Here is a 26977-nt window from a genome sequence, read left to right on the forward strand (position 1 = left end):
GGTTGGCAGGGCTGGAGACAGAGGAGTGTGAGACTGGCTGGCTTCAGGCAGGGGAGTGCAGCAGGGGTTGGCTGGAGACAGGGCAGGGTGTGCAGGGCTGGTGTGGGCAGCAGTGTGTGGGGGGCTGGCTGGCTTTGGGCAGGACCACAGGGGTGTGTGGCAGGGGTTGACTGGAGACACAGCAGGGGGTTTGACAGGGACTGGCTGTGGGCACGGGGTGCAGAGCTGGCTGCAGGCAGGGGGAGCGGGGCTGGTGTGGGCAGGGCAGCTGGTGCAGCAGAGGCAGCTGGAGCCCCAGCTCTTTAAATAGCCCCCAAGCTCCCTGTTATCCCAGGGCTTTGGAGGCTATTTACAGGGCCCGAGGCTCCTCAGCTTCTACCCCGCCCTGGATCTTTTAAATAGCCGGGGGAGCCCTGGGGAAGCATGGGGGTGGCGGGGCTCTTCCAGCTATTTAAAGGACCGGGGTAGCAGAGGCAGCTGTAGCCCTGGCCCTTTAAATAGCCCCCGGAGCCTCTCACTACCCCTGGGCTCTGGAGGCTATTTAAAGGGCCCGGAGCTCCAGCCGGGAGAGTGGGGCCATGGGGCTTGCTGCGCTCCGGCCAGGGCTCCAGCCAGGAGAGCGGGGCTTGCCACGCTCCCGCCTGCGCTTCGCTCAAGGGAGCGGGACCACGGAAGACCCCGGAGTAACCAGGGACCCCGGGGTAAATTTAAGAAAAAAAAAGGGTCAAAGGCACGGGGGCCCTCTTAGGCGCAGGGCCCAATTCCTGGGAATTGGGCGAATTGGTCTAAAGCCGGCCCTGCTAATATATACACATCAGTGTATGGTTTTAGGCCTCTAACTGCCACCTCTCTTTAGATTGTTCATTCTTAAGTGAAGGGGCACAGTGCCTCTGCACACATCTGTCAAGCACCCGTGCAACAGAACCCTGATCCTGACTGGGAGCACTTGGTGTGCTAGGGTAATACAAACATTAAATAATTATCCAAGAACAGAAGTGCCTTATGAAGGGGACGAACAATACAGTTAGATACATTTTATATATGTAAATCAGCCCATACATTTTTTGGCTATCAGACAAAGGGAATCTGATCCCACAACTACTCAGAGTAGCAGAGATCCAGCCTACTCTGCAGTCTTGAAACTGCAGCTCTGGGCCCTAAAACCAGAGATCCCGGAATGGCCTTATTTCCAAGCACCCCACTACTTTGCTGAAACCCACTCCCACCCCCCATTGGGACAGCAGCCCTGGTCAGACACTGCCCACCCCGCAACACCTCCCACCCCTGCCAAAACCTCCTTTGTCCAGTGCCTAATTAATACAGTTTCAGATATTCCAGGTTTTATGTCTCTTAATCTCCCTAACCAGCTTTTAAACCTCCGCTGGCAGGCAGAATGTAAACCAATCCAGCCCCAGCCTGTCCCTTCCCACCAGCTTCCAGGCAACATTTCAAAGGAAAACCCAAGCACTGACGTCACCAAGCGCTTTCCCTCACTCTGCCCAGAGACAGTCCTCCAGTCAGAACAGTCGGCACTCGTGAGAGGACGGGATAGGATGGGATGAAAATGCACACAGCAGAACAGCCCAGATTTCCCCCAACCCAAACAGGCCTGTCAAATTGAGGGATTACATGAACACAGATGGAAAGAGCATACACAGCTTTCAAACATCTACATTTCTGATCATCTGATTACACTGAAATTACTAGACATGCTAAGCAGCATTCCCTTTGATTAGAGGGGCAGTTAATGGAGTCAGTCCTTTACAGACTAGCATTGTTTTTCCAACACCAGAGGGATGTGAAACAGTGACCTATAATCTGCACTGAACGGGGGGGGGATGGGGGTGTTGGAGGATCCCCTGTTTTGTGGTGAATTAATCTCATCCTTAAATCCAAAAGATCTGAGCATAACTGAATTACAAAGGAAAGGGGGTGCCCCTTCCTTTACATTTAACAGTGAAACCAGTGTTTGGAAGAGGATAGATCAGACCTATTCTCATTTTCTGTCAAGTGCTTCCTACCATCTGGAACTGTCTGGCCTTCAAAACCCCAGGGCCATTTTATTTGTGAGAGACAATGAAATTTTAAAATCACTTTTGTTACTACACCAGGTAAAAATGCAGGCACAAATTAACTCCTGAGATTACTATAACTCAAATATTTTTTTAAAAATCATTCCTTTGTCCTTTCAACTGCACTTAGTATTGAGTCAGTTTTCCTTGTTTGTCTGGGTCTTTCACACAGTGCCAGAGGAGAAGAAAAGATCTAAAAACTTTGAAATTTGATTATGAAACTGGAAAAGCTGACAAGGGGATCTGGGGGCAAGTGAAGTATCTGAAACAACTTTTAATTCGTATTTTCAAAAAACCTGTTTAGACTGCGAGTTGAAGCTTTCTCTCTCTCAGTGAATTTAGGGCTGGTGACAAAAACTGAATTGATAACAATTGAATCTCAGTGGAGGCAGTGAATGAGTGCCAGTGCATATGGTGGTTTATTGTGATGTGCATATCTACCCACTGGGAGTGGGAATGAGACCATGGCATGGCTTCACAGGATTGATGCTATGCCCCCAGCTTTGGAATAGCCCCTTGGAGCAGCCCCTTCAGAGTGCTCAACCCTCAAGAGATCTCATTCTTTCTTCAGGGTAGGGCACACATCCCTACCACCTTCTGAGACCGAGGGCTTGTCTACACTTAAAACGCTAACCGATGTAGTTAAATCGATCTAATTTTCTAGTGCAGACCAGGTCTGAACCCCTGGGGCTTCAGCACTCCTGCTTCACACCGTGAGCTCTGCTCAGTGAGTCCAACAGAGACAGACTCCTAGTAGAGACTTGCACACTCTTCAGCGACTAATGCACCTCACCCAGTATTTGCAGGGGCACTCAAACAGCTTTTCACAACAGGAGGGCTTAAGAGTCAACTGGCAAACAGTGTAGGAAATCCTTAGGTTAAGAGAGAAATGAAGGTTAAAGCATAGACCATTCTGATCAGCCCAGAGTCCCAGCCAAACTGCAGTGAATTCCGCTTTCAGGGCTTGTCTACATCAGAAAGTTGCAGCGCTGGTGAGGGAGTTACAGCGCTGCAACTTTGAAGGTGTACACATCTGCAGGGCATCACCAGCGCTGCAACTCCCTGTTTGCAGCGCTGGCCGTACTCCCGTTTTGTCTCGGGTGTAGAGGATCCAGCGCTGGTGATCCAGCGCTGGTAATCCAATGTAGACACTTACCAGCGCTTTTCTTGACCTCCGTGGAAGGAGGAAGCCTCTGGTAATCAAGCTGGTCTCCTTTCCCGGTTTGCTCTCTCGTTCCCGGAACCCCGAGCAAGCAGGTCTCCTTCCCTGCGGTTTGCAGGGTGGTTCGGGGAACGCGAGAGCAAACCGCGGCGAAGCTGGTCTCCTTTCCCGGTTTGCTCTCTCGTTCCCGGAACCCCGAGCAAGCAGGTCTCCTTCCCTGCGGTTTGCTGGGTGGCTCCGGGAACGCGAGAGCAAACCGCGGCGAAGCTGGTCTCCTTTCCCGGTTTGCTCTCTCGTTCCCGGAACCCCGAGCAAGCAGGTCTCCTTCCCTGCGGTTTGCAGGGTGGTTCGGGGAACGCGAGAGCAAACCGCGGCGAAGCTGGTCTCCTTTCCCGGTTTGCTCTCTCGTTCCCGGAACCTCGAGCAAGCAGGTCTCCTTCCCTGCGGTTTGCTGGGTGGCTCCGGGAACGCGAGAGCAAACCGCGGCGAAGCTGGTCTCCTTTCCCGGTTTGCTCTCTCGTTCCCGGAACCCCGAGCAAGCAGGTCTCCTTCCCTGCGGTTTGCAGGGTGGTTCGGGGAACGCGAGAGCAAACCGCGGCGAAGCTGGTCTCCTTTCCCGGTTTGCTCTCGCGTTCCCGGAACCCCCCTTGAAGCCGCCCAACAGCGCTGCAGTGTGGCCACATCTAACACCACTTGCAGCGCTGGTTGCTGTAAGTGTGGCCACTCTGCAGCGCTGGCCCTATACAGCTGTACTAATACAGCTGTAACAACCAGCGCTGCAAAATTTTAGATGTAGACATGGCCTCAGGCTCTCTCTCTCAGACCTTCTTAAGACACATTTACACTTAAAATGCTGCATTGGCGCAGCTGCACAGATTCAGCTGTGCCACTGTAGCACTTAAAGGAAGATACTCTAAGCTGACAGGAGTGAGTTCTCCCGTCAGTTTAGTTAATCCACCTCTCCAACATACTGCTGTCTACAGAGGGGGTCAGGTCAGTATAACTGCATCACTCAGGGATATGAATTTTTTACACCTCTGAGCGGTATAGTTATACCGATATAGGTCTGTAGTGTAGACCAGAGCTTAGTTTTTCCAGAAGCAACTTAGCCCCCATGTCACACCTTCCAGTTCTTTGTTCTTGAGCTGGGGTCTCTGCTTAGCTTCCATGCTGAATGTGTCAATCCATGGGTCACTGGAGCTTATATTGTCTCTCTGGACCCCTTGTTGATCTGGATCTGATTCAGACTGTTCCACAACGACTCTATGGCATGGTCAACACTAGAAAATTAAAGCTGGCTTAACTACATTGCTCAGGGATGTGAAAAATCCACACCCCTGAATGGCATAGTTAAGCTGACGTAACCACCAGTGTAGACAGCACTAGGTTGATGAGAGAATTCTCCCATCACCCTAGCTACCACTTCTCAGGGAGGTAGATAATCTATACTGACAAACATCCCACACACAGATGGAATACAAGCTGCTAGGAACAGTATCCCTGATGATGACACAGCACAACTGGTTGCTGAACTCTGTGACTTTATCCTCACGCACAATTATTTCAGAGTTGGTGACAATTTATACCTCCAGACCAGAGGCACCGCTGTGGGTACCCGCATGGCCCCACAATATGCCAACATTTTTATGGCTGACCTGGAACAACGCTTCGTCAGCTCTCGTCCACTCACATCCCTTCTCTACCTACGCTACATTGATGACATCTTCATCATCTGGACCCATGGGAAGGAGACTCTGGAAGAATTCCACCATGATTTCAACAGCTTCCATCCCACCATCAACCTCAGCCTGGGCCAATCTACATGAGAGGTCCACTTCCTAGACACCAGGGTACAAATAAGTGACGGTCTCGTTAACACCACCCTATACCAAAAACCCACCAACTGCTATGCCTACCTTCATGCCTCCAGCTTCCATCCTGGACACACCACACAATCCATTGTCTACAGCCAAGCGCTGAGGTACAACCACATTTACTCCAAGCCCTCAGGGACCAACACCTACAAGATCGTCACCAAGCATTCTCAAAACTACGATACCCGCACGAGGAAATAAGGAAACAATTCAACAGAGCCAGACGTGTACCCAGAAGCCTCCTGCTGCAAGACATGCCCAAGAAAGAAACCAACAGAACTCCACTGGCCATCACCTACAGTCCTCAGCTTAAACCTCTCCAACTCATCATTAGTGATCTACAACTCATCTTGGACATGATACCTCGCTTTCACAGGCCTTGGGAGGCAGACCAGTTCTCGCCCACAGACAATCCACCAACCTTAAGCATATTCTCACTAGCAACCTTACACCGCAACATAGTAACTAACTCAGGAACCAATCCATGCAACAAACCTCAATGCCAACTCTGCCCACATATCTACACCAGTGACATCACAGGACCTAACCAGATCAGCTACACCATCACTGGTTCATTCACCTGCACGTCCACCAATGTAATATACGCCATCATGTGCCAGCAATGCCCCTCCGCTATGTACATCAGCCAAACTGGACAGTCCCGGGCCTACATAAAAGGATAAATGGACACAAGTCAGATATCAGGAATGACAATATACAAAAACCTGTAGAAGAACACACTTCAACTTCCCTGGACACACAATACAGTGGTCCTCAACCTTTGTCTGGTGGGTGCCAGATGACGAGCCACAGCTGACCGTGGCAGCGGACAAGCATACGCCGAAATGCCGCCAACAAGCGGCGTCATCCAGAGGTGTCTCCGCCGAAATGCCACTGAATTTCGGCGGCATTTCGGCGGATGCTCGTCTTCCAACCAGTATATGGGCGCACTGGGCACCATGGCGCCCGCAGCCACCGCGTTGGGGATCCCTGCTATAGCAGATTTAAAGGTAGCCATCCTACAGCAAAAAAACTTCAGGACCAGACTTCAAAGAGAAACTGCTGATCTTCAGTTCATTTGCAAATTTGACACCATCAGCTCAGGATTAAACAAAAAGACCGTGAATGGCTTAACTACAAAACCAGTTTCTCCTTCCTTGGTGTTCACATCTCAACTGCTAGAAAAGGGCCTCATCCTCCCTGATTGAACTAACCTCGTTATCTCTAGACCGATTCTTGTCCGCATATTTATACCTGCCTCTGGAGATTTCCATTATATGCATCCGACGAAGTGGGTATTCACCCACGAAAGCTCATGCTCCAATACATGTTAGTCTATAAGATGCCCCAGGACTCTTTGTTGCTTTTTACAGATCCAGACTAACACAGCTACTCCTCTGATACTACAATGACGAAGGAACCCCTTCCATCAGCGTATGTCGTGTCTACATTTCAATTGTTGACAAGCCTTATTTATTCCATCCAGACAGTGAGGACGGACACACACACACACACACACACACACACGTCTCTCAGCCTTCCCCGAGAGCAAACTCAGTCCTTTCCCCCCACTGGGTAGCCATAAAACATACAGAGGAAACCGAGGCACATACAGGACTCAGAAAATTCCCATTTTATTATACACCACAAACCCACTTCACAACTATCAGACGGTAGCAACTTAGGGTATGTCTACACTGCAATAAAACACCTGTGACTGGCCTGTGTCAGCTGACTCAGGCTCACAAGGCTCAGGATGCTGGGCTATAAAACTGTAGTGTATATGTCCGGGCTTCAGCTGAGCCTGGGCTCTGGGATGCTGTGAGGGTTGAGGTTCCAAGAGACTGGGCTCCAGCCTAAACCCAGATGTATACACTGCAGTTTTATAGCGAAGCCGTCAGAGCCCAAGTCAGCTTACATGGGCCAGCCATGGGTATTTTACTTTAGTGCAGACATACCCTTAAATCGCTGCTTAGCTTTGGGAGGATTTAAATAGGTGACTGAGAGGTGCTCTCTATTCTATATCCTGACTCACCAGTCCCCCAAAACACTGACATAATCACCATCCTATTGCAAAGGGCCAGACAGCATGGCAGAGCCTGATTTCAGGGCTCACAAAACCCACAACTGCAGAGCCCCTGGTTTTGAGAAACCTACGAATGTGAAGGGCAATCTCAACTTGTGTTTTTAAAAATGATTCAAACGATTTCCCTTGCAAAAATCACTTTAAAAGTGTAAGTCTTTATAATCCAGTGGCCAGGGCTGAAAGTCTGTCAATTTTTCTAATGGTCATGTCTCATCCCTCAAGTTTACTGTAAAGTGAAACTGCCTTGAGCCAGGCTTCCATGAGATTTTAACACTGCTCTGTCAACAAGACAGGTTTATTCTCTCATAGCTGGGAAATCAAATCTTCACAGACAACACTGAATACTGCCTCAGGGTCATCCTTTGACAACAGGGCTCCAGACATACTCACCACACAGAGAACTTGCATGTACGACAACTCTTTTTAAAGAGTCTTCATTTTGTCCAAGGACAGAGCACAAGCACTACTGACAATTAAATACATCATACTAAGCAAAACATTGGCCTCTACATCATTCCCACACTTGATCACCACTGGGATACAGTAATAAGGTGAATATGAAGAATTAAGGCTGAAATGCCAGTTCACAAAAAGTGTGGAAAAACATGTAAAATCATGCATGGCTACCAAAAACCTGGAGTGTAAGCACTATTGTCAGTTAAAAAACTGCATAAATTGCAGTTGCACAAAGCAAAACACTAACCCATGGGATGCTCAGATATCCCCCCAGTACAGAAAACTCCCAGAGCAGACCATGATTGGTAATGTGGAATCTTCCAATGCTTTAGAACGCTCCTCAGTCGCAAGTCAACCACAGAGGGGGAAACTGAGGCAGGGAGATTAAGTGACTTGCCAACATCACACAGGAAGTCTGTGGCAGAGTCAGGTATTGAACTGAGTCTCAGTCCAGTACCTTAACCAAAAGACCATCCTTCCGCCTCCAGTTTTCCAGGGAATTCTATATACTGACCTCAGACAAGTAGACCTGGCCTTATCCCTCGCCATCCAGCTCACTTTTTTCATGGCTATTTAATCCCCTGCCTCCTTGAACAGCAGAGTTTTCCTGATTTACACCTATCCCTAGCACAGATCCAATCCTTTCACTATTAGCTGAAACACCAAGACTCTGAAGTACAGAGACCTGAGCCAAAATTAGCAGACTCCTCCAGAGAGTCGTTGTTTAAGTGACCTGCCAAACATCACATAGAGAGTCAAAGATAAAGCCATTTTCCTGGCTCCTAGTCCATTGTCTTAACCACAGGATCATTCCTTGTGTTCTTGTAGTTGCTGTCCTCATCTGACACACAGAAATGTATTTAAGTGCAATTATTTGCTAGGCAAATGCATCTCTCTCTCTCTCTCACAGTGCTTTGCATAGGTGAGTATGCAGCAGGAGCTCCACTGTACAGACAGCACAGCCAAGCATGTAGATTTAGGCTACTCTTACTGTGTCAGCATGGTTAAGAGCTTGTCTTCATTGCAAACTTATCTAGAGTGTTGCCCCTCACTCGAGTCCCATCCACACAAAAAAACCTTACATCGAACATGGTGGTGCTTTTAATTCTATTTGTCTGACCCTGGGGATGGGGTAGAGGATACAACTCAAGTTAGCACAACTAGTCAGTTGTTAAAACAACCACCTTGCAGTGTGAATGCAGCCAACTTCACTAAAACTAGGCTAGCTTGAGAGTAGCAACTCAATGTGGATAACTTGAGTTAACTCTGCAGTGAAAACTGTCACAATTCAGGGCAACTGCATCTATATTTCTCCTCAGTGATAAATCAAGAGTGCTCCCCAGCTGTTGCCTTTCTGGCTGGAGACCTTTGTCTCCCTCCTTTCTCACCAGGGTATTTCTAGGCACAGTCCTTCAACTTGCTACCCAACAGGGATTCCTTGTGGTTACCAGTTCATCACCACTTCAGCTCAGAACAAGCATGCAGTCTTATGAGAATTTAGTAAGCTCAGTTCTTCCAACCCTTCCCAAATGATTGGGGCTCTCCGTGTACCAGGGGTCCTGTCCATTTGCAGGATCAGGAAGAAGGCCATGAGCCAGTTTAAAATGAGACTATTTATCCAAAAACCCTCTCTTTGGCTGTTGGTCCCTGGAAAGTCCAGTTTGAACTAGTATATGCACACCTCGCCCCGGGCATGGCTTAAAAGGACTAACAACAGAGGAAGAACACTAGCATACCTCCCTTCACTAGACAAAGTACCTACAGTGCCCTTACAACACATACACAATTGCACTTTTAATACAATGTACCCAAAGTTCAATAAAGTTTAACTTAATTCCACAAGGTATGCTCAGGATATTACAGGATATTATCAATCTGTCATAAAAATATTCCCCAAGCAGATCAGAGGGATTTATGTACTATTCCTGGCTCTGCTAGAAGCATCTATTTAGCCCTTTACTTAACAATTTTAATGTTTATTTGAGTTTTTGGGTATATCTAGAGGATGTAAAACCCTAGTTTTAAAAAGAAATTTAGCTGCAAACCGAACTCAATAAGAAGAAGAATTCTGTTTGCCAGAAGCTGGGAATGGGCGAGAGGGGATGGATCAGTTGATGATTACCTGTTCTGTTCATTCCATCTAAAGCACCTGGCATTAGCCACTGTTGGAAGACAGGATACTGGGCTAGATGGACCTTTGGTCTGACCCAGTATGGCCGTTCTTATATTCTTAAGCGCAATGCCATCTTATGGAACCATAATCATAGAACCATACGGCGCAAGGGTCACCTGGTCAATGCTCCTTTGCAGTAAGGGACTGAAATGGAGCCTTCAAATTCATACCACAGCCCTCTTCCATTTCAGCTAAAAACACTGCAGAGGAGTTACTCAGCTAGACAGCAGCAGAATATTAGAAGTCAGGATTCCTGAGTTCTCTTCCTGGCTCTGAGAGAGGAATGTGGCCTCGCGATTAGAGCAGTGGATGCTAATAGTGCTGACCATTCCATAGAGCAGCATGTGACTGACTGACTGACTGAGTAACTGAGTCCTGGTTCCACCAGATAAGAAACTTGAGTTCTAGTCCCAGCTCTGCCTAAATCAGCCTTGTGCAGCCTCTCAGCTCTCTTATCTATAAGATGTTGGGAAGGAATGATAGCTGCTGCTTTCCAAGAAACCATGGGCAGTAACAAGGCCTGCTAAGTGTACAGATATGTTAAGAGCAATCAGTGGCAGAGCAGATAAACTCACGGCAGCTGTCCTGACCCCCCTGCCAGTGCTCTTTCCATAGGCTATGAGGCATTTTGTGAGGAAAGGTGTCTTTCTTTCTCTCTCTCTCTCTCTCTCAAAAGCCAAACATAGTTCGCACAAGTCTGAAGACTCCCTTCCACAGAGCCAAAAAAATCCTAATTTTTCAATATGTTGATTTTGAAACCTGATCATGGTATCAAAACACTAGATCTCAATCTGGGAATTTTAACGATATAAGTTTGTGCAGATTCTCTCCCTACCCCCATTTTCCCTCTATTATAAAAAAGAGGAATTTTAAAATCAGGCATATTCTGAGGCGGGCAAGGGGGTTGTACCTCAGAAACTCCTTAAGCAGAAGACCCTAACTTTCATCACAGACTCAACTTGAGGCATGCATGCCAATCTTCAAGCCAATCTAACTCTGCATATGCATTTTTTAAAGAGTCTTGAAGATTGGGCATTGAACAGAAACACTGTTGCAACTTTAACTATAGGAATAATTAGAGACAGACGGTGGGTGAGAGAATATATTTTAGCGGACCAATTTCTGTTGGTGAGAGAAATAAGCTTTCAATTTACACAGAGCTCTTCTTCAGATATGGGAAATGTACTCCGCACAACACAGCTAAATACAAGGGGGAACAGACTGTTTAGCATAAGTAGTGAAAATATATTTCAAGGGACCATTCAAGGTGAAGTGGACCATTAATAATTCTCCATAGGGGAAAAAGCTGGGAGGGGGCTAGATAGGGGGTTACAGATTGTTATAACAAGCTATAAATCCAGTGTCTCTATTCAGTCCACGATTTGAAGTGCCATTAGCATTTCTCCCTAATAGAACGAGTTATTTAAGTATTGTCACACCCTGAAGAGTCACCTCGGGGATCCTTCCAGAATATCAAAGCTAATCTTGTATATGGTGATAAAACTTTTGGATGCAGTGACCTTCTTATATTTGTGTAAGGTGGGTGGGAGGGAGGACAACATTGAAAAAAATGTTTTGCAGACTCATCAAAAAATATTAAAGCCAGCCCTACCACTTGCAGCCTCTCAGCACTGCTCCTTAAAAATAAACAAAGCCCCACTGCTGTTCAATACAAGACATCCTCTCACAGGTCAGCTGGGGCCAATGCATGCTATCTTCACATCCCTCCTGATGCATACCTGCTGAGCAAAAGCCTGTGCAGGAAGGAGTTAAACGATGAGGGAAAAAAAAGAGGTCTGGTGCCCCATCTGAATCCCAGGAGGTAGGCAATAAAGCAGTAGAACTGGAAGTAGGCATGAAAAAGTAGGATACCATAGCAATTTGGAATTTATCAGACCACTGGAATGTCACGATGGATAAACACTGTAGAGAAGGGAACTGAAGGAGTGGGTGAATTAGGGCGAGATCAGGCGATCAACATAGACTATATATTCTGAATAAAGGTAAGGGAGACATGAAATCAAACACACTGTACAGAAAATCTGTGAGAGCTAACCAGGGGAAAAAGAGAAAACAGGACCTCATCGAGAAATGGAACAGACAGGAAAATCCAACAACTAGTTCATTCTTTCTCCGAAAAGGCCTGTTGGGTAACTAAAAGTTTAAAAACAAGCAATTAAAAAAATGGGGATGAATCTCTGTAATCAAAAAGATAGATGGGCCACTCCCAAAGTAAGGCAGAAGTGATACCCAGATCTAGATAGAGGAAACATGAATCTTTCATGGTTAGAATATTATGCAGGGGTGACACTACAGTTTTTTTTAAACAGTAAACCAGACCTTAGCAAATGGCAAACAGTGATTTATGAAACAGACCCTGTTCAAAATTAAGCTCTGACTTTTTCAGCACAGTAACAAACCAGATAAATAAGAGAAATGTTGAGGGAGCTTGGAGGGAGAAAAAAAAATTGTCTAGAAAAATCAAAAAAATAGGGGGTTATGAGAATACAAAGGAAATTAAATGGAGTCCAAATAAAATGGGTTACTGGAGTGCATATTCGGTGTATTCAACATCAAATTATACTCTCGGCCACGTTGCTAGTGATGATCCTGATTTACATACAACTGAAAAGGTTCCGCACATGCAGCAGAAAAGATAAATGTAAGTGCAACCGGACAATTCTGACAGTGTGAGATGAGATTTAGTATAAAGACAGGGCTCATAATTCCTATTAGAAATATCACTGGCGCACACTTTTTGAGTAGAGCAATTTTTTTTTAAATAACCTGTACAGTAAGACAAACTTTGTACCCTTCTCGATTTCTGCTACCTCCAACACCTGGATTTTATAACTGTCCCAAACCACATCATCTACTGTGTGCTGCAGATTGAAACATAGCATGCAATATACACAGAATGGAGAACTATAATGCATCTACAAAAGAAACAAGGGCACACCCAAGGTGAAGTGAAGCGATGCAGTAGAAACAGGCCAGATGGGGAAATAAGAAGGATGCAGTGCTGGCCAGTGGAAACAATTTAGGTTACAAAATAGTGGTTTGCAAATTTCAACTGTAGTGCTTCCTTAACATTAACAATTTTCCTATGTTTTCTAGAGCCTGCAACTGGGAAAAATAATATCTGTTGTTGTGGAATGTAATTTCTGTAGAAAAACCAACTCTATCCAGAAGTAAGTAGTTGTGTGACTCAAGCCCCATCAGCAACAATATGCTACCATCTCCACACCACTCCCCAAAATGAAGTTAAGAGATATAGGCCATGTGCCATGGAAACACTCGCTACATTTGATTGTAACATGCATAAATTTATAAATTCTCTGAAACCTGAAGTCATCATTCTGTTTTCTAATTTCTGTCCATTTCCATCTTCAGTTTTTCTGTGTTCAAGCCCCACACAAATACATCAAGCAATATTTGTGTTTGTTAATTAAACATCTGAGTTTAGATATGCAAAACACAACTTTGTGAACTACATTTCTGTAAGCACATCTAAGGCACTTGTCTCATGAGCACAAAGTCCAAGGAAAAGTTAGTTCAAACTAAATGATCAGAACCCAAAAAAAGCCACTAGCTATTTAAATACTTATCCCCAACCTCCTCATTAAGAACAAAATTTAGCAAAATTATTTTTTTTAACTCACCTTTGGCCTGAGAATGAACATGAGAAATTGCAGCTCAAAGGATTTCTGTTAATAGCAAGTAAAAGAAAATAGGGTATTTGCTCTTTTTCCCCTCCCAGTTTCTCCCTAACACACATTTCTTCCATTAAACCTATTATCTTTAGCCCTGCCTTCCAAAGACAAGCTACAGGGGAGTCACATCTTATGCAAGGGTTAGGTACTGAAGCCAGTGCATAAGGCGAAAATCGCGTATAGTCAAATGCTCATTGAGTGTAAAGGGCGGGTGGGAATCATCCACACTACAGGTACTATAAATTGTTATTTTTTCTTTTTGTTTTGCCGAGCGCGTATAGTTAAAATCGCATAAGTTAAATGAACCTATGATGCAACTCCACTGTATCCCTTTACCTGTAGGGCTAACAAAAGGTGTGTCAGACCTATCAGTCATTCACTCAGTAGCTACCTCTGGTCCTCTGCTGACACTTAGGCAATGATCCTGCAAACTGATCAGTATGGGACAATCTCTGCATTCATGTGGAACTGACATAAATTAGGCTCTGTGTGGAGGAAGGGTCTATTTGTATGTTTGCAAGTTTGAGGCCTTCAACTGTAAGCTTGTTTGGGGCAGGAAGCTTATAATAGGGCTAGTAAAAATCAATGCTAGCAGGTGAGATACGTTCCATATAATGTTGTATTTTACTGTTCATGGAATTCACCTATAATTTTCTGCATAGATCTTTTAGTGTCATAGTATGAATTTCAGTGCTGAAACTGGATTAACCTGCCTTTTACCCATTTCATCTCAAAAGAATCACCACCAGGGTAAAATTGGCCTATAGAAAAAGGAACGTGTAAGGTTTCTAGTCTGGGAAGTACAAATGATCACTATGCCTAACAGAATTCAACTTCTGACCCAGGAGAAATTGCAGAAAAGCTTATCACTTACAATTGTGGCAGAGAAGAGAGGAAGAAAGAGAGAGGATGAACAGACCACCAGCTATAGACATCCCTTCTGAAATAATCAAAAGGCTCACTGATATCACATGGGAAAACTTAAACATAAGAACGGCCATACTGGGTCAGACCAAAGGTCCATCTAGCCCAGTATCCTGCCTTCCAACAGCGACCAATGCCAGGTGGCCCAGAGGGAATGAACAGAACAGGTAATCATTAAGTGATCCATCCTGTCGCCCATTCCCAGTTTCTGGAAAACAGAAGCTAGGGACACCATTCCTGTCCATCCTGGCTAATAATCATTGATAGATCTATCCTCCATGAACTTATCTATTTCTTTTTTGAACCCTATTACAGTCTTGGCCTTCAAAACATCCTATGGCAAGGAGTTCCACAGGTTGACTGTGCCTTGTGCCTATTAATTTCATTGGGTGACCCCTACTTCCTGTGTTATGAGGAGTAAATAACACTTCCTTATTTACTTTCTCCACACCAATCGTGATTTTATGGACCTCTGTCGTATCCCTCCTTAGTCATCTCTTTTCCAAGCTGAAAAGTCCCAGTCTTATTAATCTCTCCTCATATGGCAGCCGTTCCATACCCCCAAACATTTTTGTTGCTCTTTTCTGAACCTTTTCCAATTCCAATATATCTTTTTTGAGATGGGGCAACCACATCTGCACAGTATTCAAGATGTGGGCATACCATGGATTTATATAGAGGCAATAGAATATTTACTGTCTTCCTATCTATCCCTTTTTTTAATGATTCCCAGCTTTTTTGACTGCTGCTGCAATTGACTGGCTGCTTTCAGAGAACTATCTATAATGACTCCAAGATCTCTTTCTTGAGTAATAACAGCTAATTTAGACCCTATCAGTTTATATGTAAAGTTAGGATAATGTTTTCCAGTGTGCATTACTTTGCATTTATCAACGCTGAATTTCATCTGACATTTTATTGCCCAGTCACCCAGTTCTGAGAGATCCCTTTATAGCTCTTCACAGTCTATCTGGGACTTAACTATCTTGAGTAGTTTTGTATCATCTGAAAATTTTGCCACCTCACTGCTTACCCCTTTTTCCAGATCATTTATGAATATGTTGAACAGGACTGGGCCCAGTACAGACCCATGGGAGACACCACTATTTACCTCTCTCCATTCTGAAAACTGACCATTTACTCCTACTCTTTGTTTCCTATCTTTTAACCAGTTACCAATCCATGAGAGAACCTTCCTTCTTATCCCATGACAGCTTACTTTGCTTAGTTAAGAGGCTTTGGTGAGTGACCTTGTCAAAGGCTTTCTGAAAATCTAAGTACACTATATCCATTGAATCCCCCTTGTCCACATGCTTGCTAACCCCCTCAAAGAATTTTAATAGATTGTTGAGGCATGATTTCTCTTTACAAAAACCATGTTGACTCATCCCCAACAAATTATGTTCATCTATGTGTCTGACGATTTTGTTCTCTACTATAGTTGCAATTAGTTTTTAACTTTGTTGTTTAGCCAAGGTGGCACTTCTTTGGTTCTCTCTCATTTAGAAACAGTTCTGCTTGTCTTACTTCCCTTTCACTTTACTAACAGCATAGCAATGAAAATGGGATCCGCATTTATGAGATCATCTATTTATGCTGCTTTCCATCCCCTCATCTGAAGTCATATATACCTGTGATTTCATAATTCACACCACAGCAGTCAATAGACATTTAAAAACAGAGGTGTATGATTCCGTGAGAGATAAGCAGCAGAAGCAGATGCAAAGATCATTTTAAAATTTAAAACTAAATAGGAAGCAGCTTTGGTACCCACATCACAGCTAAGCCACAGGAAGATGTCTTAAACTTAGATTATGAACAACACAGCTGAGAAGTGGAATAAGCACCAGAAAATTTTATTAAGAACATATTGGACACAGCAGATGTGGGCAAGAGCCAACAACTGCTAGAAACGTGAATACCAGATACCATATTAGAGTCAGGGATTAAAAACTTATTCTAACTGGAAAATAAGTTAATATCTCTACATGAATTCTACTAAGTTACAGCCACCACCGTAAATATTTTTAAGAAGTGGTTGTATATGGGCTCATATATTGCAAAAAGCTAATTTTACAAGAATAGGATAACTAATTCACCCTTACATGTATACGGACCTTGAAGCTGCATCTGTCAGACAAATAATTTATAACACATATGATCTGCAGTGTTGTTGTAGCCATGTTGGTCCCGGGATGCTCAAAAGTTTGTCTCTTTCACCAACAAAAGTTGGTCCAACAAAAGAAATTACTTCACCCACGTTGTCTCTCTTATAATATAGAATAAGTGTTGAGGGTTCCCTTTGATCCATCAAAAACAGCTCTGGTTTAGCCAAAATATTTGATGGCTCAATATGTTCTTCTGTTTTCTGTTGCTGTCATCACAGCTTCCTTAGAAATCATAGACTCACAGATTATTAGGGTTGGAAGGGACCTCAGGAGATCATCTAGTCCAACCCCCTGCTCAAAGCAGGACCAATCCCCAAATGGTCCCCTTAAGGATTGAACTCTCAACCTGGGTTTAGCAGGCCAATGCTCAAACCACTGAGCTATCCCTCCCCCCCCATAATCAGATGATATGTAGATAATTTAGATAAACGTATACATTTTGAGATACTGAGGCCTGGTCTACACTACAGTTAGGTTGACGTAAGGAAGCTTATGTCGACTTAATAAAGTCTGTAGCTACATTACCAGGTCTATTCCACCATGTCGGCTTAATTACTCCATCTACGCGAGAGGCATAGCGCTTAAATCAATGTTGGTAGGTCAACGAAGCGGCAGCGTAGACAGTGTGCCCCACAATGCTCTGCTGTGACTGCTTTGGTGAGTGTTTTCAACTCCGCTGCTCAGCAGCCAGGTACACAGGAAACAGCCCATTCCCTGTTAAAGCATCAGAAACTTTTGAATTCCCATTTCCTGTTTGTTCAGCATCTGGAGCTCGCCAGCATGGCTGATCATGGCAACTCAACATCCCAAATGCACCCCAGCTGGAGTACACAGGAGGTGGCAGATCTTGTTGGTCAGTGGGAAGAAGAGTAAGGGTATGTCTACATTACCCACCGGATTGGCGAGTAGTGATCGATCTATCAGGGATTGATGTATCACGTCTTGTCTAGACGCAATACATTTATCCCTGAACGCGCTCCCCGTTGACTCCGGAACTCCACCAGGGCAAGAGATGGAAGCGGAGTCGACGGGGGAGCGACGGCCGTCGATACCACCATGAGGACGTGAAGTGATTCTAAATCGATCTAAGATACACAACTTCAGCTACAAGAATAGAGTAGCTGAAGTCAACGTATCTTATATCGATCCTTCCCACCCCCCACCCCCAGTGTTAGACCAGGCCTATGTGTAAGCACAGCTCTGATCCAGCCATAGAAACTTAGACATATATGAAAAGATCGCATGGGGTATGAGGGCTACACCAGGGACACACAGCAGTGCTGTCTGAAAATCAAAGAACTTTGGCAGGCATACCAGAAGAAAAGGGGGGTGAAGAGTTGTTCTGGTTCTGCACCGCAGACATGCCACTTCTACAATGAGCTGCATGCAATTCACAGTGGCAACCCCATAAAGATCTCCAAGGGCAGTGTGGATACCTCTGAGGAGTTTGAGTCATTCTCCACCACAGGCAACACTGGGTGGTGGTCTTGGACAAGGATGAGGAAGAGGGGAATGGGATACAGGTTAGCAGGGATCCATTCTCCCAGATAGCCAGGAGTTGTTTGAAACCCTGGAGCAGTCCAGCCAGTCACAGAACAGCATCGCAGCTAGGCGTGATGCTAGGGAAGGCACCTCTGGTGCATATGCAATTCTAATTAATATTTGGGGGTCTCATGTTCTTATACTGTATGTGTAATTTAAAAAAAAAATGATGAGGTACAGTGGCTATCTGCTTCTCAATGGCCGCACTTGCTAGGCAGAAGGTGCCCCACAGAAAAGACTGTTTATATGCACAGGGATGACCCAGGAATCCTCCAAAGAGATCTCCAGGAAAGTTTCATGACTACAGCCCTACCAAATTCATGGCCATGAAAAATGCATCACAGACTGTGAAATCTGGTCTTTTGTATGCTTTTACCCAATATTACAGATTTCACGGAGGAGACCAGTGTTTCTCAAATTGGGAGTCTGGTCCCAAAAGGGAAGATCACAAGGTTATTTTAGGGTGGCTCATGGTATTGCCACCTTTACTTCTGCACTGCCTTCAGAGCTGGATGGCCAAAGAGCAGCAGCTGCTGGCCAGGCGCCCAGCTCTGAAGGAGGTGCCCCACCAGCAGCAGCGCAGAAGTAAGGGTGGCAAAACCATACCATGCCATCCTTACTTCTGCGCTGCTGCTGGCAGTGGCGCTGCCTTCCAAGCTGTGCTCCTGGCCAACAGCCGCCACTTTCCAGCTGCCCAGCTCTGAAGGCAGCACCGCCACCAGCAGCAGTACAGAAGTAAGGGCACCAGTACCGCAACTCCCCTACAATAACCTTGCAAACTCCTCACAACTCTTTTTTGGGTCAGGACCTCTACAATTACAACACCGTGAAATTTCAGATTTAAAATAGTAAATGTCATGATTTCAGCTATTTAAAAAATTTTCTGACCATGAAATTGACTAAAATAGACCATGAAATTGGTAGGGCTCTATACATGATGGTAATCTGGAATCCATTACAGGAGGTTTCTGGGGAAGGCTGCCTTGTGTCTTCCACTGCGGCAGCACACTTTCCCATGCCACTCCAGTATTAATTCTGCTCGCATCACTGCGATAGATAGCACAGCAACATGAGGACCCAGTCTATGCCCCGTACATTTGCAGCACCTGTACCTTTGCTGCCTCTTACCCTCAGAAGAGTGGTAACAGCTAGGCTCACCTAGGGGAGACGGTGGCAGTTTTCATTTTGATTGCTTGGACAACAAACAACAGTGCATGTGATCTCACCCACATCATGCTTTTCTTCTGCTCCTTTACGATTTCCCAGACATGCCAGTGGTTTTTGGGTGGCAGCAGTTGGCATTGAGCTTAGAAGCTGCAAGCCTTGGGCCATGACTAGCAGCAGTGGACGAGGGGGAAGGGAAGAGTTGAGGAGGGAGAAAGGGAAATCTACTTGTGCATTCTTGCTGCCGCGGGCGCACTGCCTGAGTCTGCCTCTGCCAAGGCTTGCAGTTTGGTAAGGTCAATGGTGGTCCCCGATTGCCTCACAACATCCATGTTACAAAGAGCAGGGGGCCAATGCCATCTGTGCTCCCATTGCGGGTTGCCCACCCAAAGCTCCAGACAGTCCGATGCCCATGTTCCCAGGCCATATTCACCATGCCTGGTATAGCAAGCCAGTTAAATGAACACCTTGCATAAATGAAAATGTTCTGCATTGTACTTCAGTGGAATAAGGGGGGGTGATTTTAATATATCAGCTATGCACTAGACCCTGATTATGCACTGACAATTATTGCTTTGTGCTTTCCATGTCTTACAGATGAAAGCATAGCCTTCAGCTCATCCTCCACACCAGCAAATGGCTGTCCTAGATTAGAAGGTGAAAGAGAACAGGTGATGACATGTTTAAAGTAGATCATGAGTGCCTCTGAGACAGCTGACACCAAGCAGAGAGCATGGAGGAGTTCTCCCTCTGAAAAACTGGATATGGATTTTGCGAGCAGGAGAGAAGCCCAGATGCATGAGCATGGCATGCAGCAGCAGATGCTGGGGATTCTGAAGGAACAGACAGACATGTTGGGACATCTAGTAGAACTTCTGGAGAAACACCATGAGGGTAGACTCCCTCCGCAGCCCCTGCAGAAAGGCATTCCTGCATAGACATATTCCCTTTCCCCCTCTCCCAAACTTTCCAGGAGGCAAGGGGGTGGGGGCGGTGTGAGAGAAAAGCTCTCTCTCTTCTACTCCATACCAGAGAAGGGTACTAGCAATAAAAGGCTACTGTATCTAAAAGACTAGATCAATGTGTTTTTCTCCTTCAAATTTTATTCTAATGACTGTCCAAGGTTACATTCTTTTTTTTTGATCTTTCACTTCCAATATGTTTGTGCAATAAAAGTCCAGGTCCTGAGAATGAAATAATCGTTATTAGTTCACACCATGAGGGAAGGATAGGTACTGGTGTGACAAAGTGGGGGATTTTCTTGTTTTTTTCATGTTTTTCCAATGGTTGCATGCAGAGGGGGTGAGACTCAGTTTCCCTAGTGTTACTGGTTTAACAAGGTGAGGGGAGAGAGAGTTTGTTGTTACAAAAGGACCAGTGAGGGAACTTGGGACCCCGGCCAATGGCCTGGAGAATGGATACCCCAGTGACTGGTGACCTGGCGACCCAGAGTCGCAGCCAGTTCTGGCCAGTAGGAGGACAATGGGCTGTGAAGAGAGGACCCTGTAACCTAACCAGCAGGTTTCAGCCAGAACGAGCCAGAGAACAGAAAGGAAGAGAGGAGGCCCAGGTGACTTGGTTTACAACCCTGTTTACCTGGAGAGAAGACAATGGACAGAGGCGGTGCTTGGGGGAGGTGATATCAGATGCCCAGCTGGGAAGCAGGGGGGCTCTAGGCTGGAGAGGGGGAGCAGATCCCACCTGGATGCAAGGGAGATCGGATGTGCTGTGATAAGGGAGGCCAGGCCTGAGGCCCTGAGAGTTTCCTGTGCTGTGTTCAATGCTCAATAAATTCTCCTGTTTTACGCTGGCTGAGAGTCACTCCGGTCTAGAGAACAGGATTGCATCAACCCCTTTGGGGGGTGGAGGCCCCAGGGGTCCAGAGCGAGTGGACTCCCTGAGGGGGCCCACGGTGAGAAACAGGTGTGCTAAGACTCAGAGAAGTGGAGGAGCCTAACCCCGAGAGAGAGTGGACCCCCGAGAATGGCTGTCTCACTGAAAGGGGCACCCCTCATGGACCACACAGGGCCAAGAGTGAGCACAATCTGTGAGTCCGTGACAACTGGGAAATTGAGACACTGGAGGGAATTTGCTGGAGACAGAAACCCAGGATCACAGCAAGGTTCACAGTATGGGAAGGCACAACTCAAGAAGCAGCATACATTACTGTGGGTCATTACTAAATCGGGTGTTCAAAGCCTCCCTGAGAAGGAGTGCTCCAAATGCTCTTCTTATTATCCTGATATCTGGCTGTTCAAAATTAGGAGACAACCTATTAGCCTCCATGTCCCACCCCGTGGAAACTTCTCCCCCATTGCCTCACAGATATTTTGGCGCACATAGCAGGCAGCTATAACCATGGGGACACTGCTTTCACTGAGGTCTAACATAGTAAGCAAACTGCACCAGCAACCCTTTAAACAGCCAAAGGCACATTCATCCACCATTCTGCACCTGCTCAGCTTATTGTTGAACTGTTCCTTGCTGCTATCCAGGTGTATGGCTGGGTCTCCCATCACTATTGGGATTTCAACGTCAATAATGGTAATTTTGCATTCCGTAAAGAAAATCCCCACTTTCAACTTTCTGAACAGACCTGCGCTCTCAAAGATGTGGACATCATGTACCTTCCCTGACCATCCCACGTTGATGTCGGTAAAATGCCCCCAGTGATCCACCAGTGCTTGCAATACCATTGAAAAGCATCCCGTTCAGCAAGGCCGCCTGGTATCAAGATAGGGAGGGGTTTGTATACCCCATCACACCCTGAGCAACAAGAGGCTAAGGGATCACTTGCAGTAAATGCTCCATCTGCTGGAGGAATTAAAAGGCAGGGAAGTAGCTCATTTGGGTGGCAGAGATGGAGGTGAGCTGACCAGCAGCCCACAGCTTCAGCAAAGCAGAAGAGGCCCTCCTTGAGGGAAGGGAGGACCCACCCAAGAGACAACCAGAGAGGGAAGTATCCTGTGCCTTGAACATTGGTAATTCTCTTTTACTTCTTTTCATTTAGGTTTTCCCACCAGGCAAAGGCTTTGGACTGAGCTGACCCCTGGGGGGGAGATGAGAGGAAGAGAGAGACCGAGGGAGGACAGCCTTAAGCGGCCTTGGTTGCCAGATTACTGGTAGCCCAAAGGGCCCTGGGCAGGGGCCCAGTGGAGTAGGGGGCCCAGGCTTCCCTCCCCACAAAACCCTTGGCAGTCCAGGCTTATGGTTGTGACCACTAGGCCAAGCTTCCCAACCAGAACCTGAGTGAGGACCATTACACAGGGGTATGTATTCCTTCTATCACCTCACTGCAGTTAGGGAACTCCATCACGCCAAAACTATCAGGTATTTCCTGCACATTGTCAAGAGTCACTATCCTTCTTAGCAAAAGGTGATTAGTGGCTCAGCATACTTGGATCACAACAGTCCACACAGCTCCAAATTTTTTCCCTTCTGATTGGTAGCAGTCTGGCATTGCAAGCTTCCACAAAGTGATGGCCACTCACTTCTCCACTGTCAGAGTGGGTCTCATTTTAGTGTCACTGCACCGCAGGGCTGGGGAGAGCTCTGCACATAGTTCCTGGAAAGTGGCCACACACAAAAGTTCAACCACTGCTCGTCATCCCACAACTGCATAATAATACAATCCCACCAGTAAGTGCTTGTTTCTCAGGACCAGAATCAGATGCTGCACAACTGCCAGCAACAACTGGGAATTGTAGGATAAGGCACGTGGTGTTTTTAATGCTCACAATAATAGTGCACAGCTGAGTGGGATCCATGCTTCTCAGGAAATGGCGTACTCATGGCTATGCCAGCCTTTTAAAAATGGCACAAAATATGATGGGTTGCAGTTGAAATCAGGAAGTGGGGGAAGAAAACTGCATCATGGGACGTTGAAGCCATGTTCCCACTCTCCCCTGAGAAAATGTTTTGGTCCCATGAGGCATTGCAAGCCATTCCCAAAATCCCCTGCAGTGAGTTGCACTATGGGATAGCTACCCATGGTGCAGTTCTCTCAGCATCGATGCACGTGCTGCTAGTGAGGATGTGCTCCACACATACAAGAATTGTGGTGCAGACATGCACTACTGACTTAATTACTGCGGCAGCTGGATATTGACTTAAGTCTACTTAAGCCTGTGGTGTACATATGCCCTGTCTGGTTTTGAGTTTAGGAACTATCTGATTTTTTGAGGCAACAAGTAAGGTTTCTCCTCTGGCAACTCTTGAAAATGCACCCAAAAACTGAGTAGGACTATTCATTTCCTTGTACTTCACAAACATAAAAAGTTTCAGGTTTTAAACACACAACTTTAAAAATACTTAAGAAAACTGGGGAGAGTTTGGATAAATTTTTTAAGTATCAATAGGCACAAATCAGCCAAGTTTGAAGTTTCCAGTTTTGGCCATCTAAGTTATGAAAGCACAACATTTCTGATCACCTTTATAGGGTGTTTGTTTTTTCCCTGAGCACTTAACTAAAAAAAATGGTTAGGCTAAGTTTGCTCAACTTTAAAAAAGAACCTTTGTGCTAAGCATGGAAACATAAGCCCAAAAGGAACTGGTTTGAGAAAGTAATGACCAACTGAAAGAGGATGATTACAAATGGATATTGAATATCTTAACTACAAAAACTGCTGTTGGCCATTGCCACATATAGATTTACAGAACTGTTCTTAGGTAGTACGGTTTCCAAAGTCTCTCCCTCCCCCAACACGTTAGCAGCTCTGAAGAGGTGGAGTGGGCACGTTTGAAAGAGGCAGGCTTCTGCGAACCCATCAAACATAAACATGGTTGAGTAGTGAAAGTTTTATCTTTAAAGAGAAAAGAGACTTCAGAAAACTTCTCCAACGAGATAGCTGGCGGGGCTTAAAACAAATCCACCAGAGCACCCCCATTAGCAAGGTCCAATCAATATCACACTCGGCAGCAGAATGCCTATCAGAGCACTTCATTAGGTAACAGGATCCTGGTGCAGGGAAAAAGATACCAGATAATCAGGGGCTGGCATCTAAGAGTGGTTGACTAGTGAGAAATAAAATAGTTTAACACTTGCCTCTTTACACACTGAGCTGGAGAGTAGAAGTAGGATCAATAGGACATTGTGTTAGACCCCTGACTGCAGCTTTGCTTAAAATAGCTGCTAACATTCATCAAATCCCATCTCTGCTTCTATGCCAGTTCCCCTCTATTCCTGTTCCTCTGCTGCCCACAGCAAAAACCTTCAGTTCTTGTGTAAAACAGTCACGACCAAACTGCATAAAAGCTTCCTTTGAGACCCTCTAGTTCCAACCCCCACCACCACCACAGCTCTCCTACTTTTTAAGACTAAAACAGTCTTGAAAAGAGTACTCAAGCTGGACATAGGTGATGTTTCTTTTATAGTATGGACAGCAGACTTACAATAAGAACAGCGTCTGCTTCTTCTGAATTTTAGGCACATTTGTAAGAAAAGGGTTCCTTTGGAGAAGAGTTCAGAATGTTTCTTTACTAGACTCTTGGAGTTTTTCACAGCCTCATGCCCACATAAGAGCCCCGAGGCAACAAATTCAGTGCCTGGCTGAGCGTTGGAGAGAGAATACTCGGCTGCCAGATACATCAATTTGAAGCTCGCCATGCTACACATATGCAATACCAGAGATTTAAAACAGCCTGGGAACCAAGAATCTACCCTCCTGATTGGTAGTACAGTAGTATTCTACTATCCACTAAACTAAGAAGAGCTGCCATACCTGCCCTTCCAGCACAAACAGCCAGCACAGTAGCCATGGTATAATCAAAAAGGTGGAGATATCACAAATTAACTAAAAGTACTAATGGGAGCACAGTGGGCAATTCTGGGGTCCCAGGTCTCCTGACTACCCATAGACCAGAAAAGAAAGGTTGCCACATTCTTCTGCAGCATCTATTGGTACAGTAATACAAGAGTATATCTTCAAGAGATCAATCACCAGTATGTGCGAGAGTGAGCACACCTGCCAATGGGTGTGTTTGGAAGCAGTGCGTCTAGGGAGTAAGGGGGTTGCCCTTTCTCCCACTTCTATTTCCAGCATCAGCAATGAACATTTCAGTGGCAAGTCGTTCAAAACAATCATCCCTTCGTCATATACAATATGAAATCCTAAAAACAAGGGGCCAGATTCACCTCTGCATAAGCAGAAGCGACCCACTGATATCACTGGGAGGTGTCCGCTCCCCTTCATCCATTCCATGTTACATTTTATAACTGCAAACACGTTAGGAAAAGGGAGAGAGAGCCAGCTCCTGCAAGTTCTTAATTCCAGGACATGAAGCCTAGCACATTCCTCCATTATTCAACTCAACTCCCAGAAAAAGGTACTGGCTTAGTGAGAAAAACACAGTGCACAATTTTATTTAAGAACATAAGAATTGCCATACTACATCAGACCAATGGCCCATCTAGCCCAGTATCCTATCTCTGACAGTGGCCAGTACCAGGGCAATTTGTAAGAGATCCACCTCCATCCTCACCTCCTGGCTTCTGGCAGTCAGAGGTTTAGGACCAACCCAACCATGAGGTTACATCCCTGATGATCTTGGCCAATTACCATTGATGGATCTATCCTTCATGGGCTTATCTAGTTCTTTTTTAACCCAGTTATAATTTTGGACATCACATCATCTGATGACAATGAGTTCCATACGTTAATTGTGTGGAAAAGTACTCCCTCATTTGTATTAAACCCACTGCCTATTATTTTCATCAGGTAACTGCTAGTTTTTGTATCATGGGAAAAGGTAAGTAACACTTCTCTTCACTTTTTCCACACCTTTCATGATTCTGTAGACCTCTATCGTATTGCCCTTAATCGTCTCTTTTCTAAGGCGAACAGCCCTAATCTTTTTAGTCTCTTCTCGTATAAAAGTCATTCCATACCCTTGATCATCTTTGCTGCCCTTGTCTGAATCTCCTCCAATTCCACTGATATCCCTTCTGAGACAGGGTGATCAGAACTGCACCCCATATTCAAGTTGTGGGCATATTATGGATTATATAGTAGCATTATGAGTTTCTGTCCTATTATCTATTCCCTTCCTAATAGTTCCTACCATTCTGTTAGGCTTTTTGACCGCTGCTGCTCATTGAGCTGAAGTTTTCAGAGAACTATCCACGATCACTCCAAGATCTCTTTATTGCATGGTACAGACCTCAACATTATATATATGTAGTTGGGATTATTTTTCCCAATGTGCATACTCCAGTAGCTGACTCTACACACATGTACAAAGTAACTTCAGGGGACCTTAGCTCTGAGGCAACATAAACTTCTCCAAACACAAGTCCAATCTCAAGCAAGAAGGAAGGAGTACAACTCACATTTCCCATTTAACTCTACTGCCTCTCCCAGCCAATCTTGCCAAGGAAAGTCAATCTTCTGTGCTGTGTCTGTGCTAACAGCCTAGTTCTCAGTGTCTAGTATTCTACTAATGCCTTCTGAGTGATCTAGGCACACCAGATGAGATCAATTTGTCTCTGCACGAGCTCAAAACCCAGAGAGCTAAATATCAAGAAGCTGTTTCCTTGCCTCTCTTTCATCCAGTCAAATCTCAGCATGATTGAGATCTGAATGTGCTACTCTCTCTGCATCAGCAAAAAACAAGGCATCCACAACTTGTCCGGGTTCTCCAGAGAA

At 45.4% G+C, this 26977-nt stretch overlaps 1 protein-coding gene and 1 long non-coding RNA gene across 9 annotated transcripts in view; one reads left to right on the top strand and one right to left on the bottom strand.

Moving 5' to 3' along the window:
* The window catches only part of ZSWIM8 (zinc finger SWIM-type containing 8), a 134715-nt gene that overhangs the window by 76913 nt on the left and 30825 nt on the right, over positions 1-26977 (bottom strand). Inside the window, exons 1-2 of one of the 8 annotated variants that reach the window (XM_030568854.1) lie at positions 20710-20714; positions 10181-10183 (exon numbers count right to left, since the gene is read on the bottom strand). The exons of 5 other annotated variants lie outside the window; for them this stretch is intronic. Coding sequence is in view for 1 of the 3 variants with exons in the window: in XM_030568853.1 (XP_030424713.1) it covers positions 9773-9806 (34 nt within the window). In the remaining 2 variants the exon portion in view is untranslated. Of the gene's footprint in view, positions 1-5688; positions 5721-9772; positions 9809-10180; positions 10184-20709; positions 20715-26977 lie in introns of those variants that run through there. 2 more of the 8 variants (XM_030568853.1, XM_030568856.1) reach the window with 2 other exon arrangements.
* On the top strand, positions 11454-20565 carry LOC115654502. Its single transcript, XR_004001201.1, has 3 exons — positions 11454-11826; positions 12941-13014; positions 19932-20565. It is a non-coding gene; the product is annotated as an uncharacterized LOC115654502 (long non-coding RNA).

Source organism: Gopherus evgoodei, chromosome 7 (assembly GCF_007399415.2).
Source record: "Gopherus evgoodei ecotype Sinaloan lineage chromosome 7, rGopEvg1_v1.p, whole genome shotgun sequence".
In the NCBI taxonomy this organism is placed as follows: domain Eukaryota; kingdom Metazoa; phylum Chordata; order Testudines; family Testudinidae; genus Gopherus; species Gopherus evgoodei.